Source organism: Myodes glareolus, chromosome 1 (genome assembly GCF_982192425.1).
Source record: "Myodes glareolus chromosome 1, mMyoGla1.1, whole genome shotgun sequence".
Taxonomy (NCBI): Eukaryota; Metazoa; Chordata; class Mammalia; order Rodentia; family Cricetidae; genus Myodes; species Myodes glareolus.
In genome coordinates this window covers 55,729,328-55,744,445 of record NC_142026.1, presented here as the reverse complement: position 1 = coordinate 55,744,445, position 15,118 = coordinate 55,729,328, and the positions used below count along the sequence as shown (strand labels likewise).

The following is a 15,118-nucleotide window of genomic DNA, read 5'->3' as shown; positions in this document are numbered from 1 at the left end:
GCCTTTAATCCCAGCACTCAGGAGGCAGAGGCAGGCAGAGCTCTGTGAGTTCGAGACCAGCCTGATCTACAGAGCAAGTTCCAGGATAGCCAGAGCTACACAGAGAAACTCTGTCCCCAAAAACCAAAAAATAAAAAATAAATACATTTTAAAAAATAGTAAAAAGAAAACAAACAAACCCTAAAACAATTGGGTCCTGCGCCATGAGACAGCGACTATTATAATCCCCATTTTGTAGGATGACACAGTGAGGCTCAGACTGTTGGGAGGGGACTGGGGAGAGCACAGGGCTGCCTCTCCAGAGAATCCCAGTCACATGCTAAGTCACATGAACTTGCTCAGGAGGACACCTGCTAAGAGCAGAGCAGCATGGAACACCCCCACTTTCCTTGATGTGGTCACAGGTTAGTCAGACATGTGCCTAGACGTGGAGACAGTTTCATACTAGAGACTACAGAGAAGCCAGTTCAGCAGTCAGCGAGCTGGGCCTCCTCTTGTGTATTAAAATCTGGAATATATCACATCTCTGTAGTGTTTTGAAAATTCTGATTTGAAGACAGTCATAGTGATGCATATCGGTAATCCCAGCACTCGGAAGGCAGGGGCATCCAGAGTGTGATGCTAGCGGTGCAATGACTCAATGCGTAAAGAGGACCTGAGTTCAGATCAGTAACCCCAGCGCTGGAGCGAGCAGAGATGGGAGGATTGTTGGGGCTTGCTGGCCAGAAAATCCAGCCTGAAAATATGTTGGGCTCATGGTTCAGTGAGAGACCATGTCTTAAGGGAGTAAAGAGAGGCCCAGAGAAAGATAGCTGACCTCCTTTGGCCTCTGAGTGCGTGTGTGTGTATGAGTGAGCACATGCACATATACGCGCACATACACACCCACACAGAGCCTGGACTACACAGTGGGACTATGTCTGTCTCAAAAAAGAAAAGAAAGAAAAGAAAATTTCAAAGTGTGAAGTCTGATGTTCTCAGAGGAGTCTCGTCTGAGAGTGAAGCCAGTTTCTGGAAACCTGGACGGAACTGTATCCAGACATGCATGCAGCCAGCCATTTTGAATCAATGGCATGAACCAATATATCCCATGTGATGCTTCCCCGGTGCCAGCCGGATTTCACCACTTCCTTCTGAAGTGTTACTCACTCACCCTTGTCCCCAAAAGAAAACAAACTCAGGCTGAGGGGAGTATTGCATGCCTGGGATACCAGCATTCTAGAGGTGGAGACAGGAAGGGGAGGTGGGTGGTGGCTCTCACCTTCTCCACTGGCGGGGGGGGGGGGGGGGGGGGGGGGGGGGGTGGGAGGGCAGCGAGATCACCTTGACTTCCAGGCTAGCCTAGGACTAGGATACATATAAATTCCAAAGGCTGTCTGGGCTGCAGAGTAAAACCCCCATCTCCAATAACACAGAAAAAGAGGCTTGTGTTTACTTAGTCAGTATTTATTGGCTATCTGACCCATGCTCAAACACATGCTGGATGATGGTGGGCATCCACAGTGACCAGAGCAGATCTGCCCCTCCCCTTGAGCAATCTAGGTCTGTTAGAGTTTCTACAAACTACTGAGCAGCAATAGCTACGCCTGCAAAAAGTTCTGGAAGGCATAAGAGAGGTGCATGATGGATTGTCAGGAACAGGAACACAGGAACAGCGGCAGGGCCTCCAAGGACAGGACATTTCATTGTCACCAGAAAGATAAAGAGATCAACCAAGTGCAGCAGGACCAAGGGGGTCCAGGCACACAAATCCAGCCTGGGGCAGCTCCTATACCTACAAAGGGACTTTGGGATTGCAAGAAGGGAAGATGGAGGGAGGTGGACGGAGTGAACTATGGCTGAGGTACACGGGGTAGGGGTGGGAGAAAGGCCCAGGTGCAGCTGAGAGGCAGGAGCTTCGGACAGAGGTGTACATACGGCCTCGCCTTCATCTTCAGAGAGTGGTGTAGAAATACATGGCTATCAGCATCACAGGGAGCTAGGTGGGCGAATGATGAGATTGGGTGCTCTAGCTCAAACCCACTTGCCTCCCCCAAGAGCACACCCCACACCCCTGGGACACCCGCAGGCCCCTCCTCCACAGCCCCCAGGTGCCCCGTCTCTCACTGTCCACATCAAGATGGCAAAGCCGAACCACGATATGCCCCAGGTGTAGCTGTCAATGGCGTGACCGATGTGCTCAAAGCAACCCCTAGAGAGAGGAACCATAGAGGCTTGTGAAGCTATCATGGGAGGGTGGTAGGTGATGAAAAGTCATCATGTGCCCTGGGAGACATCCCTTTCTTCCCTTTCTTTGCCTTGGGTTTGTAGCCATGTTTGCCTTGTTAGGGAATCCAGGAAAGTGATCCCTGAACCCAGTGCCGGAGCCAGCAGGTGCTGCTGGAATGGCAGCTGTCAGTCTGGGCTTGCTTGTGTTCTGCCTGGCTTCCTATGCTACCCACAAACCCTAAGCATTTAAAATCCAGCTCTGTTTGTCATTCATTCCTGTTACCTGCTCACTAGAGACAAGGTTGAGCCAGGCCAGAGTCCTGTACCAGGGTCACCTTCCTGGCTCCTGTTCCAGCCACAGAGCAGCTGAGACCACAGGTCCAGCTGTGCATGGCCCTGGCCGGTACAACCAAGCCTAGGACTAGCTCTGCTCCTTGTCAGTAGAACACAGGCACAATTCTGGTTCTCTGAGCCCCAGTTTTCCAACCTGCTAAGTGGCAGTCTGGAGAACGGATGTAGGGACTCTGAGGTCCCTGGGATATGGAATAATCTGGAGTAATGGAAGGTCCCTGGGATAACAGAAGAGCATGCATGGGACTTTGATTTGAGAATGGGCTGTCCTAGTCTGTCCTTGGGGATGGGGGACCCTGGGACAGCTCCCTTCCAAACCTGATCGAAGACTTGTAGCCACAGGTACAAGTGGGACCAGTCTCATCTTAACACCCCTATCTCTTGCTTATGCCCCGCCCTGCCCTGGCCTCCCTGCTCACCCCCTCACAGGGGCGAACCTCTTCCTCTGTTGTGTGTCAAGCAGGGCCATTGTCATCTTTTCCCCATGTGACTGTGATGAACAGTCCAAACGCCTGGCAACGGGAACGCTCCCTGTGGGTTCTTACTGCTGGCTGTGCTACCGTTGTGACAGCGGCAGTATTTTCCATTTCTTTAAGTTTTGGTTGAGACAGGGTTTCACTATACAGCCCTCTCTGACCTAGAACTCATTACGTAGACCAGGCTGGTCTTGAATTCGTAGAGATCTGTCTGAATGGGGTCAAACCCGAGCACCGCCACACTTCATCTGCTATTATTATTTTTTTTTTCTAGTTTTTTGAGACAGTGTTTCCCTGTATAGCCCTGGCTATCTTGGAACCCACACTGTAAACCGGGCTGGCCTTGAGTTCACAGAGACCCTCTGAATAAGTGCGTGCCACCATGCTCAGTTGTCATTCTTTTCTGAGACAGGGTCTTGGTTATAGTGCCAAGGTTCAAACTGGCAGTGGTCCTCCACAGTGGAGATTACAGACGTGTACCACATGATCACTTTCAGCTGTTATTTTTTTAATATTAGCTGTACTAGGAGTTGAATCCAAGACCTCTTACATGCTTAGGAAAGCACCGTATCACTAAGCCACACCCCAGCCCCTCACTGGGGGATTCTAGGCAGAGGCTCTACTACTGAGTCACCCCCCCCCCCCCGCACTGAGGGATTCTAGGCAGGAGCTCTACCACTGAGTGCTCTCCTTGGCCTTCTTTTTACTTCTAAGGCAGGGGCTCCTGAAGTTGCTCAGACTGGTCATGTGCCCAGCCTGACTCAGGTCACTAGTTGAGCAGGACGACAGGCTTTCATGCAAGGCCTAGCTCCAGCAACTGCTTCTCTTGGTGAAGACATCAGGTCTGAATCAGAATGTCTGTGCATCCTGCTTACTCATGCAAAGAGCTGGGAGGACCAGGGAAAGAAAGAAAAGGCCAGACAGGAGAGGCTGGAAGACAGATGGACAGACAGACAGTTGAAGGGGGAAAGGGAGAACAGAACAGAAGGACAGACAGACACAGAAGGCAAAGGGACACACCTTGGTAAACAGGTAGTCCATGTGGCCCACTCTGCAGCCTTCTTCACTGATGGGGATGAAGTTCCCTGTCCGACGACAGCACAGAGGGGGCCAGGGGAATTCCACTTCTGGAGTGGCTGCCCGGAAGGCAGATGTGTAATTCACCCAGTCCATGGGGCCAGATGTGCCACAGCATTCTTGCTGTGGAAAAAACCAAGTTTAGGCAGGGCTGGGCTGAGGTCACACTATTAAAGTGAGGCAGATTGACTTTAGGCACAGCTGGACCCCACTTGTTAGAGTTCTAGGCTCGTGTGTGTGTGTGTGTGTGTGTGTGTGTGTGTGTGTGTGTGTAAGGCTGATAGATTTAACTCAAGCCTACACTCATTTTCTTTTAAAATTCTTTTGTTGATAACTGTGCTGACAAAATGACACCAAAAACTAGATGGGGTGGGGTGGCATCGCTGGGAGAAAGCCCAGCAGTTAAGAATACCTGATGCTCTTCAAAAGGATCCAAGTTCAATTCCCAGCATCCATGTGGGATGGCTCACAACCACCTGTAACTCCAGTTCCAGAGAATTTGATGTCCTCTTCTGACCTCTGTGGGTACCCACACACACCTCTACACATACACACACATATTCACATAAAAAAATTTAAATCTGCCTGGTGGTGGTGGTGCACGTTTTTAATCTTAGCACTTAGGAGGCGGAGGCAGGTGGATCTCAATGAGTTTGAGGCCAGCCTGCTGCACAAAGTGAGTTCCAGGACAGCTAGGACTCTTACAGAAAGAAACCCTATCTCGAAAAACAAACAAACAAAAAAAAAAATAAAAAAGCAACCAAAAAATTTAAATCAAATTTTACAAAAGGCAGATTTATGATTTTTTTTCAGCCCACTGAGTGGTTTGTTGCTGTTCTGGGGACAGGGTCTCCTCATGATGTACCCTAGTCTCAAACTGGTGGCAGCTCACCTCAGCCTCCCAAGTGCTAGAATTCTAGGGCTTCACCACAATACCCATCTCAAATGGGTATTTAACCAGAAGCCCTTGGGCGGACACCCTTCAACACAGTGTAGTTTCGGGGCTCCTGCATGACTTGGGCTGGGCTGGGATTCAGCAGCTTCTTCCTCCTCCACCTTCTTCTTCTGCAATATTATGTTGGATGCAATTAAGAGTTCAGCTTCTGAGCTAGACACGGCTGTGTTGTATCTCAGATCTGGAATCTCAAAACGGGAAGGTGGAAGCAGAAGCACCCAGATTCCAAAGTCATCCTTGGGTGTACAAAGAGTTCAACACCAGACTGGACTTCAGCAAACCCTTTGCTGTCGTTGTTGTTTGGTTTTTTGAGGCAGGGTTGCCCTGTGTAGCCCTGGTTGTCCTGGAACCTACTCTGTAGACCCGGCTAGCCTCGAACTCACAAGATCTACCCACTGGGATTAAGGCATGTGCTACCTGTTCACTCAGCATAGTGGGACAGGGCTGTAATCCTAGTTAATCAGGAGATTAAGACAAAATCACAAATTCAAGGCCTGCCTGGGCTACATAGTAAATTAAAAGGTAGTATGGGTAACTTATGGTGACCCCATCTCAAAAAGTTAAGGAAAAGAAAGAGGGCTGAGAGGTTGGATAACAAAGAGCTAAGTGGTAGAGGCTTTGCCTCAGATGTATGAAGTCCTGGGTTGGGTCCCCAGCAACACACACACACACAGAACAGTGGGCTCAAGGTCAGCCTGGCTTACGTCCTAAAGGTCATCATTGTCACCATCACTACAATGGATGGAGAATCACTGGAGAATCCACTGTCAGAGTCACAATGCAGGCCTCCCTGCCACTTACCAACCTGGTGATGAGAAAGGAAACTTCTGGGTCTGTGGTCTACAAAACCACAGCAACAAAAGGTTCCCCTACCCCGCCTGGGTCCCCTGAGTGGATTGTCTTCTGAATATCCCCTCTGCCGTCATGGAGAGATGATCACAGAGACCAACCAACCTCAATCATGACCCGGTCCCAGAGGCGGGTTAACTCCTGGCCCTGGTCGTTGTCTGCACTGTAGAAGGTCAGCATTTGCTTGGTGATCAGGGACGGGTTGGACACCATCTGGGGGGGGGGGGGACAGGGAAGAGCAGCTGGCTAGGGATGGAGGCCCACCTTCCCTTGACCCTTCCAACTCTAGGGATGCCATTCCTCCCTCATCCCTTCCCGACAGGGTTCTAGCCCCTGCCTGGCTCACATAGTCACGATGGGTGTAGGATGTGATGCAGGAGGCACACTCGAAGATGTAGACTATGAGCATCAGCAGCAGGTACTGCAGAGAGAGCAAGGGCAGCCCATGGCACAGAGGCCAGACGGAGGCCTTGCACCTCCTCCACAGTTAGCCTGGAAATCACTACATACAGAGCAGGGTTCAAATTCACAGAAATCTGCCCACCCTCTCCTGCCACCAAGAGATAGGATTAAGTGTGTGCCATGATGCACAGTCCCAAACAGAACTGTTGTTCAGCGGGAGAGTGCTACCTAGCATGTAAAAGACTCTATTTGCCGGGCTGTGGTGGCCCGAGCACTCGGGAGGCAGAGACAGGCAGATCTCTGCGAGTTTGAGGCCAGTTTGTTCTATAAAGTAAGTTCCAGGACAGCCAGGACTATTACACAGAGAAACCCTGTCTCGAAAAACAAAACAAAACAAAAAAGAAAAAAAACAAAACAAAACAAAAGACTCTGGGTCCCCTTTCTGGCAATGTGCACACACACACACACACACACACACACACACACACACACAGATGTGGAGGACTGAAAACTCGAGACCAAGCTTGTCAGTGGTGGTGCACACCTTTAATCCCAGTGCTCGTAGGGAGGCAGAAGCAGGTGGATCTCTGAGTTCTAGCCAACCGGATTGACAGAGTGAGTTCCAGGACAGCCAGGGCTACACAAAGAAACCTTATCTTTGAAAAAATAAACAACAAAACAAAAAAATGGGGAGAAAGACAAGCCAGACATAGTTTTAAAAAGTGGTTAGGGGCCAGGAATGGCAGTGCATGCCTTTAATCCCCAAACTTGAGAGGCAGAGGCATGAGGATTTCTGTGAGTCTGAGCCTAGGCTGGACACAGGACAGCCAGGACTACATAGAGAAACGCTGTCTCAAAAGAAACAACAAGCAAAAATAGTAGTTAGGTTGACTTTTAGGCTTTGATAAAATTGTTCTGCTAAATGTGTGATTGGAGAGTGGGGGAGAATGGAAGGGAACAGGAAGAGAGGAGCTGGGTGTGGTGGTGCACACCTTCAATCTCAGCACTTGGGCGGAAATAGCAGGTATCTGTGAGTAGCTTGGCCTACGTAGTGGATGTTGGGCCTGGTCAAGCTACACAGTTAGACCCTGCATCAACAGAGGGAGGTGGGGGGGGGGGATGAGAGGAGGAAGGGAGTGGTGAGGAACTCCTTTCAATAACAGCTCCCTCTTTTTTTTAATTTATAAAAGTTTATTAATTTATAAAAGTTTCCATTTCCGCCCCTCCTCCCAACACCCTCCCACTTAACAGCTCCCTCTTATACATAATAAAGCAAAGTGTCCCAAGCAGTTCCCCTCCCAGACCCTGCCCTGTACTGTTTTCTGACTGCCAGAGAGACTGCTGGCTTGCTCCGGCCACAGGACCTTTGCTGGTGGTGCCACTCCCGCCACCCTGTGCGCACTGGGCTCACTGTCCCCCACATGTTTTTCTTTGCTGCTGCTGACTATGGGTTTTCCTCAACCTACCAGGCTCCCTTCACTCCCCAAATCAAGGGCTTTTTAGTTGTGTTCAGAGTTTCTTGTTGAGTAAACTCTTGTTGACTACATAAGTGATATTCTGGTAGCCTAAAGGACTCTCTGCAGCAGGGGAAACACCGAGCTGTTCCTGCGGGACACCTGTTCTCTCCTCAACACCTGGGAGAGGCCAGGGCTTCTCTCTTGGAGCTTTGGTTTCTCTGCCTGGTGAATAGGCTTAAAAGCCCGGTTTTATAAGGCTTCATAAGGACAGAGAGTTCACTGCCTAAACCGCTTGCCATAAGGTCAAAGTATGGGTGTGGTGGTTCATTTCAAAGCAGGCCTGGTTTACACAGTAAATTCAAGGTCAGACAAAGCTTAGCCAGACCCCATCTCAAGACAAAACAAAAAAGACTATGGGCTTGTGTGATGCGAAGGCACACACCTATAATCCTAGAACTTGAGAGGCTGAGGCAGGAGGATTGTCAGTTTGAGGGCAGCTGGGGCTACATAGGAAGACTTTGTTTTAAAACGAACAAACAAATGAAAGCAGAGGCTGGAGAGATGACTTAGTTAAAGCCATGTGCCGCTCTTGCAGAGGACCCGAGTTCAGTTCCCAGCTCCCCCATCAGCACCCCACAGTCAACTGTTACTCCAGTTTTGAGGACCCATCTCTCTCTTTTGGTTTCCTTAGATACCTGAGCGAGTGTGCACACACACATGCACACTCATTATCTAATAAAAATACAAGAGATATTGGGGCTGGAGAGATGGCTCAGAGGTTAAGAACACTGGCTGCTCTTCCAGAGGACCTGAGTTCAATTTCCGGCAACCACATGGTGGCTAAAACCATCAATATTAGGATCTGATGCCCTCTTCTGGCCTACAGGTGTACATACAGAGCACATTAAAAAGTATATAAATAGGGGGCTGGAGGATTGGCTCAGCGGTTAAGAGCACTGCCTGCTCTTCCAGAGGTCCTGAGTTCAATTCCCAGCAACCACATGGTGGCTCACAACCATCTGTAATGAGGTCTGGTGCCCTCTTCTGGCCTGCAGACAGAATATTGTAAAATAAATAAATATAAATATTTATTTATATATATAAATAAATAAAATTTTAAAAATAGAATAAATTTTAAACAAAAACTAGACTGGAGTCAAGAGCTGGTTTGTTCCACTATTACTGGGCTGTGTGGTCCTGCAGGGCTGACTTCCTCTCTGAATCTGTCAAATAGTGTGGAGATGATGGTGGTGGTGGTGGCACTTCATCATAGGACACGTGACATGTATCAACTAATCTGAGTTCAGGGCATAGGCTGCATCTTGTTAAATGCTAGTTGTGTTATTACATTTCATTATTATTGCCCCAACTCAGACCACAGACCTTGGAGACCAAATAATCGGGTTTCAATTACCATTATTTTATTGGGAATATATATATATATATATACACATTTATATATTTACTTATCTATCTATATCACCTTTTGGAGTCTCTTTATAGCTGTCCTGACCATCCTTCTCCTCCCTGTACCCCAGTTTCCTCTGTACAATGGGGGTGATGGCTGAAATTAAGGTATGGGGCCAGGGCAGGGAAATGTGCTGTGAGGTCCTAAGCGGGTGCCATCCAGAGTCATATCATAGCCTCACTGTCACCCGCCACCCCCCACCTGGGATCTCACCGTGAGGATCATGGACCGACGGCGGCAGAGTGCGGCTCCTACACCAAAGCTGGCCACCACGAAGAAGGAGAAGCCGCAGAAGATAGCAATCCAGGCACCCGCGAAGACATCATCCTTGCCTGAGACGCCCATCAGTGGGTACACACGGTACTGGTCAGCTGTCACCCACACTGTCTCGGCAAACAGGGCCAGGCCTGACAACTGGGCAGGGAAAGGTAAGGAAAGTGTGCCTGGAGCCAGCAGTCGGGTTGTGTGAGTCTCCAAAAAAATACACTTCTTTCCTGGCCCAGAACCCCCTCCCTATGCCCTTGGGGTAAAGTGGGCTTGGAAGGGAGGCCAGCTTATGGTTTTATGAGCAGGGATGGGGTATAGAGAAGCCAAGAAGGAGGAAACGGTCCAACCAGAACCTCAGCCCTCACATCCCAGCTGCCAGTGGCTTTGAAGATAAAAGGCAAGGACCCATGCCAGGCTTTAGCCAGTTCGTTCATCTGACAGGTGCACTGTCCCGAGCAAGGCCTGTTTCTGCGGTTGCGGCACTGTGATGAGGGGAGTAGAGGCCACATGGCAGAGTGCCTGTGTGACTATCCAGATGCCTGGAGCCTGGCATCCTGTGGTCTTATATGGAGCAGCCTAGAGGCCATGGGAGCAACTGAAGGACACACAGCAGGCTACACTGGAGCAAGGAAATAGGCTTATCTGTTTCTGTTTGCTTGTGTTTGCTTAAGGAAATATCAGAAAGACAGGGGGATGTCTCTCAGTTGGTAGAGGGCTTCTCTAGCCTGCAGAAAGCCCTGGGCCAGCCTCGTATGAACTGGGCCTGCCGACGCATACCTGTAAGCCCAATAGAGGCAGAAGGATCCAAAATTCAAGGATTATTCTTAGCTACATAGGGAGTTTGAGGTCAGGTTAGCTTACATGAGAGACATTCTCTCAAAAATAACAACAACAACAAAAAAAGGAAGCTGGAGAGATGGCTTGGAGGTTAAGAGCACTGGCTGCTCTATCAGAGGTCCTGAGTTCCCAGCAACCACATGGTGGCTCACAACCATCTGTAATGAGATCTGGTGCCCTCTTCTGGCCTGCAGGCAGAACACTGTATATATGATAAAATAAACTTTTTTTTTTTTTTTAAAGCTAGTCTTAAAAAGAAATAACCAAAAAGAAACAAACAAACAAATCTGGTCACCACAGGGTTGTCATGGGGGCAAAGGAATAGAAACTCTGCAAATCCAGGCATGGTAGCACACGCATTTAATACCAGTTCCTGGGACAGAGCAGAGCAGAGCAGAGGCAGGTCGACAATCCCAGTCTCAAAATAACAAAAAAGAAGAGGAAGAGGAAGGAGGAAGAGGAGAGAGAGGAGGAGAAGAAAGACAACGTCTCTGTGGATAGGCTATTTTTTCTTGTTTTGGTTTTCTGAGATGAGGTCTAACAATGTAGCCCAGGTTGGCCGGGATTTACTGTGTAGACCAGAATGGTCTATCCTCCTATTTCAGCTGCCTTAGGGCTACAGGTGTGTGCTATCACACTGGGATATTCTGTAGGTGTTTCTGATGGTGAAAAAGCTAACACTATTTTTTTGGTTTTGCTTTTTTGAGGCAAGGTTTCTCTATGTAACAGCCCTGGATGTTCTGGAACTTGCTCTGTAGACCAGGCTGGTCTCAAACTCACAGAGATCTGCCTGCCTCAGCCTCTTTGTGCTGGGATTAGAGACATGGGACACTAAAATGACTATGTACACATAACTTAAAAATAAATATTGGGATGAGTAAGAAGTAAATTGGGAAAAGTTGAGGAAGGGGGTACTGAATGTGTCCAAAACAGACTGTGTGAAACTCAAATAATCAATAAAAATAAAAATAAAAATAAAAAGTCTTGGCTAGACATGGTGGTGCACGCCTCTAATTCAGAGGTAGGCAGATCTGTGTGTTCAAGGCCAGCCTGGTCTACATAGAAATACCCTAAGAAATAAAAGAGACAACTATCTCTGGATGTGGTACATGTCTTTGATCCCAGCACTCAGGAGGCAGAGGCAGGAGGATGTCTACAAGTTAGAGGTTAACCCAGTCTACTTAGCAAAGTCCAGGTCACCCAGGGCCACAAAGTGAGATCCTGTCTCAAAACACTGAAAGCAGTCATGTTGTGATCATAGCTACCATATATTTAAAGATGTTTATTATGTCTTGTGTATGAGTGTGCATAAGAAGAAGTGCAATGCCTTAAGTGTGGAGGTCAGAGGACACTTTTGTGGGGGTCGGCTTCTTCCCTCCATTCCATGGGTCCCAGGAATTGACCCATAAGTCCTCAGGCTTAGCCACGACACCTTTATTTATCTCCAGAGTTATTTCAAAAGCCTGCATGGTTTTGTTTTAAGACACAAAACTTTCTCTAAATTTTGTTGATAGTTCCAGGCTCTATGAGCAGACCTGAAACTGACTGCCCCCAACAAGTGCCCAAGTTGGGGAAAGAAGGAATAGGAGGGAAAGAGCCTGGTTCTGCCTTGGTGTTAAGTTCTTTTTGTTGTTGTTTTGCTTTGCTTTGTTGTGACTGAGTCTTGCTATATAGCCCTGGCTATCCTAGAACTCCCTACATAGACCAAACTGGCCTCAAATTTACAGCGATCCCCCTACCTCCACCTCCGAAGTTCTGGGATTAAAAGTGTGGGCCGCCACACCCAGTCAGAATGATTTGTTTTAAAGATTTGGTCTCCTGCAGCCCAGGCTGGTCTTCAAATCTCTACTTAGCTGAAGCTGGTCTTGAACTCTGTCCTGCTGCACCTCCAAGTGCTGGGATCACAGAGGTGCACCACACCCAGCTGCTCCCTCCTCCTCTCTCCCTCCCTCCTCCTCTCTCAGGACGCTGTTCTAGGTCAGCCTCCAACTCACAGCAGCTCTCTGGCCTCATCCTCCCAAACGCTAGGATTACGGGTGTGCAGTCATTCCTCTCACCAGGCATCTCTCGCAAGTTGTGGTTGAATCTATGAGCGCCACAAGGACTCAGTTACAGACCAGGAAGACCGTGAGAACAGGCTGCTCCCGCTCCCCCCACCCAGCTCCCTTCAGGGACTAGAGACTGAAGCAGATAGACTTGGGGCTGTCACCCCCCCACACACACACACATGCACACATTCCCATGCCCCCCAGAACTGGGGCCTCACCAGAATAATGATGTTGCCTACAACCAGCAGCCCCACCACCACAGGAGACCCCTTCTCTCCCTCTGTTGCTGCAGAAGCCATCTTCCTGCTGGGGACATAGAAGCAGGGGTGAGACAGGACAGAAGTTAGAAGGGAGGACCCAGCAGATCCTCTTCTCCATCTGTCAGGGGATGCTCATTTGCTGCAGAGCCCAGGCTGATACCCAAATGCCCAGCATCCCAGAGCCTGGCTATGAGCCTTCTACAGAATAAGAGAGTTGGGCTCTTATAGGGCAGTTGTTGCCTCTCTGCTCCCCCTGCCCTGTTAATTCCCAGACCCCCCTCCTCACCTTCTCTGCAGAAGCCTCTCTGGCCAGCCCCACCCACCCACAGCAGCTCCCTATATATGCCCCAAACCCTCCTTGAGCCGGACTCCAAGGAGGAGGGGACAAGGGTTCACGATGGGAAGATAGATTTTATGAGTGATTTCCAGACCTGAAATTCAGGATTGTGCTCGTGACTGGCCACTGGGGCAAGGGGATGCATGTGCCCAGGGCCTCTAGTTCCCAGGCAGCAGTGAAGCCGGAGGGGTGGGGGGAGGGGTGGACAAGCTAATCCCACGATGTGCTGTTGCTTTTTCCCTGGGGGCAACAGGGTTTTCCTGGGAGCTGAAGTCAGATCCATGACAGATCCACCTGGGAATCCCTGATCAGAAAACTGCCTCCCACCCAGAGCGAGAACTAGAGGAAGACCCCCACAGCAGAGGAGCACGGAGCAGGCCCCTGGGAGGGGCTAGAGAGGAAAGGCACTTGGTTAGGGCTGCAGCAGCAGCAGAGGATGGCGCTGGCGATAGCTTGAGGGGGTTTGAGACAGAGGTGTGGGGCTGGGGGGTGGGGGTGGGTGTGAGAGGGAGGAAGGAGTGTGCTAGAAGGAAGGGGGCATATGGCACGGGCTTGGTGGGACACAAAGAGCTTCTTTCCCCAGTACACACACACACACACACACACACACACACACTCACACACACACTTTCCTCAGGCTGAATAACGGAAGGGATCTAAATTCAAGCAGGACAGAATAGTGCACACCTGTAATTGAAATTCCAATAGCGGGGAGATGCAGGAGCATCGTGGGTTCAAGATGACCATCCTGAGCTTCAGAGACTGCGGGGTAGGGTAAGGACAGAGACAGGGAGAGAGTGGAGGTGGAGGAGAAAGAGAGAAGACAAAAAGGAAAGGTAAGGGGAAACAAAAGCAAGAAACACATCTAAGCTTAAATCTTGCTATCTCCTAGTGCCACGCGACTATGTGCACATCTGCACCGTGAGTAACTCGGTCCTTGGTTCCCAGGTGGCAGCGTCCAAGAAAACTTGGGAGGTTCGGCAGGCTAGCAGAGGCCACGGTCTCCCCGACGGCAACCCCTGGTGGTCCCTTGAAGCAAAGTCTCGGCCCCAGAATATCTCCAGAGCTTTGGTTGAGTTTTCTCTGCCAATGGTCACTTCCCTGTCACAAGAGAAGCAGGCAAACAAATGGCGCTTAAAATTCCCTTGTCGAGACAGTGGGCTAGCCAGGTGTGGGAGACTGGGACAGAAGACTATCAAGTTCAGGATTACTCTGTTATGTGGCTAGTTTTACGGCCAGCTTGTGTTACAAAAGGCCCTGCCTTGGTACAAACCGTTAATCCCAACAGGAGCAGGATGGATATCTCTGTGAGTTGGAGGCCAGCCTAGCTTCCTAAGTGTGACGTCCAAGTCAGTCACAGCTAAACAGTAAGACACTACCCCTAAAACAAAACACCAGGCATTGGTGTTAAGAAAGAACATGAGGTTACACTGAGAAACCCTGTCTGGAAAACCAAAACCAAAACAAAACAAAAAAATTTTTTGGCCAGGCAGTGGTGGCACACACCTTTAATCCCAGCACTTGAGAGCAGAGGCAGGTGAATCTCGGATCTCTGTGAGTTCAAGGCCAATCTGGTGTACAAGAGCTAGTTCCAGGACATTTAGGACTGTTATACAGGGAAACCCTGTCTCGAAAAACAAAAACAAACAAACAAACAAAAAACCAAAAGAAAGAAAGAATATGAGATGTTTTCCAATTTAAGTAATTGGAAATTAAATAACCAACCTACTTTAGATTTAAAATAGTTTTCTCTTTTGATTTACATCTATTTTAATGTCTTCCAAGAAAACCTAAATAAGTATTCATGAACAGCAGATAAGTTTTGGTCTAAATAATTTGCTAAACAATTGGGCCATGCTAAAGCCGCAACACTATATAGTAATTGCCCAGCCGTCTTTTCATGAGCGACTTATCAGAGCCAAGGGACCTGGTAAAGGCTAAATCAAAACAAAAACAAAAACAAAAACAAGGCTTTTTGGCACTATTGCTTTGTGAATAAAGTGGCTGTCCTTTGCTGTAGCTAACTCCCTTTCTCTTACATATTTGGGAATTAATTCCTGCAGTTTAGAACTGTCTCGTGAAAACAGTTTCCCACTGGCAGGCCTGTTTCTGTCCCCTACGTAAGT

General features: G+C 49.0%; 1 protein-coding gene across 2 annotated transcripts; it reads right to left on the bottom strand.

Annotated features, from left to right (window-relative positions):
• Positions 1-1,425: 1,425 nt before the first annotated feature.
• Upk1a (uroplakin 1A) lies at positions 1,426-13,004 on the bottom strand. 2 transcript variants are annotated; one of them, XM_087906663.1, is made up of 8 exons: positions 12,942-13,004; positions 12,614-12,701; positions 9,457-9,657; positions 6,263-6,337; positions 6,022-6,129; positions 4,057-4,235; positions 2,107-2,191; positions 1,426-1,978 (listed from the first exon to the last, which is right to left on the bottom strand). In XM_087906663.1, the coding sequence occupies exons 2-8, from the start codon at positions 12,692-12,694 to the stop codon at positions 1,934-1,936; spliced, it is 774 nt and encodes a 257-aa protein (XP_087762789.1). In that variant the 5' UTR covers positions 12,695-12,701; positions 12,942-13,004; the 3' UTR covers positions 1,426-1,933. The 2 variants fall into 2 exon arrangements, with proteins under 2 accessions (XP_087762789.1, XP_087762790.1); XM_087906664.1 differs by lacking the exon at positions 12,942-13,004 and adding an exon at positions 12,342-12,433 and having other exon boundaries at positions 12,614-12,681.
• Positions 13,005-15,118: the final 2,114 nt, after the last annotated feature.

Coding starts and splice junctions, on each gene's coding strand:
- Upk1a (XM_087906663.1), bottom strand. CDS start 12,694: ATGGCTTCTGCAGCAACAGAGGGAGAGAAGGGGTCTCCTGTGGTGGTG. Junction 9,658..12,613: donor TAGGCAACATCATTATTCTG/GTGAGGCCCCAG, acceptor TTCCCTGCCCAG/TTGTCAGGCCTGGCCCTGTT. Junction 6,338..9,456: donor GTCGGTCCATGATCCTCACG/GTGAGATCCCAG, acceptor CTCTCTCTGCAG/TACCTGCTGCTGATGCTCAT.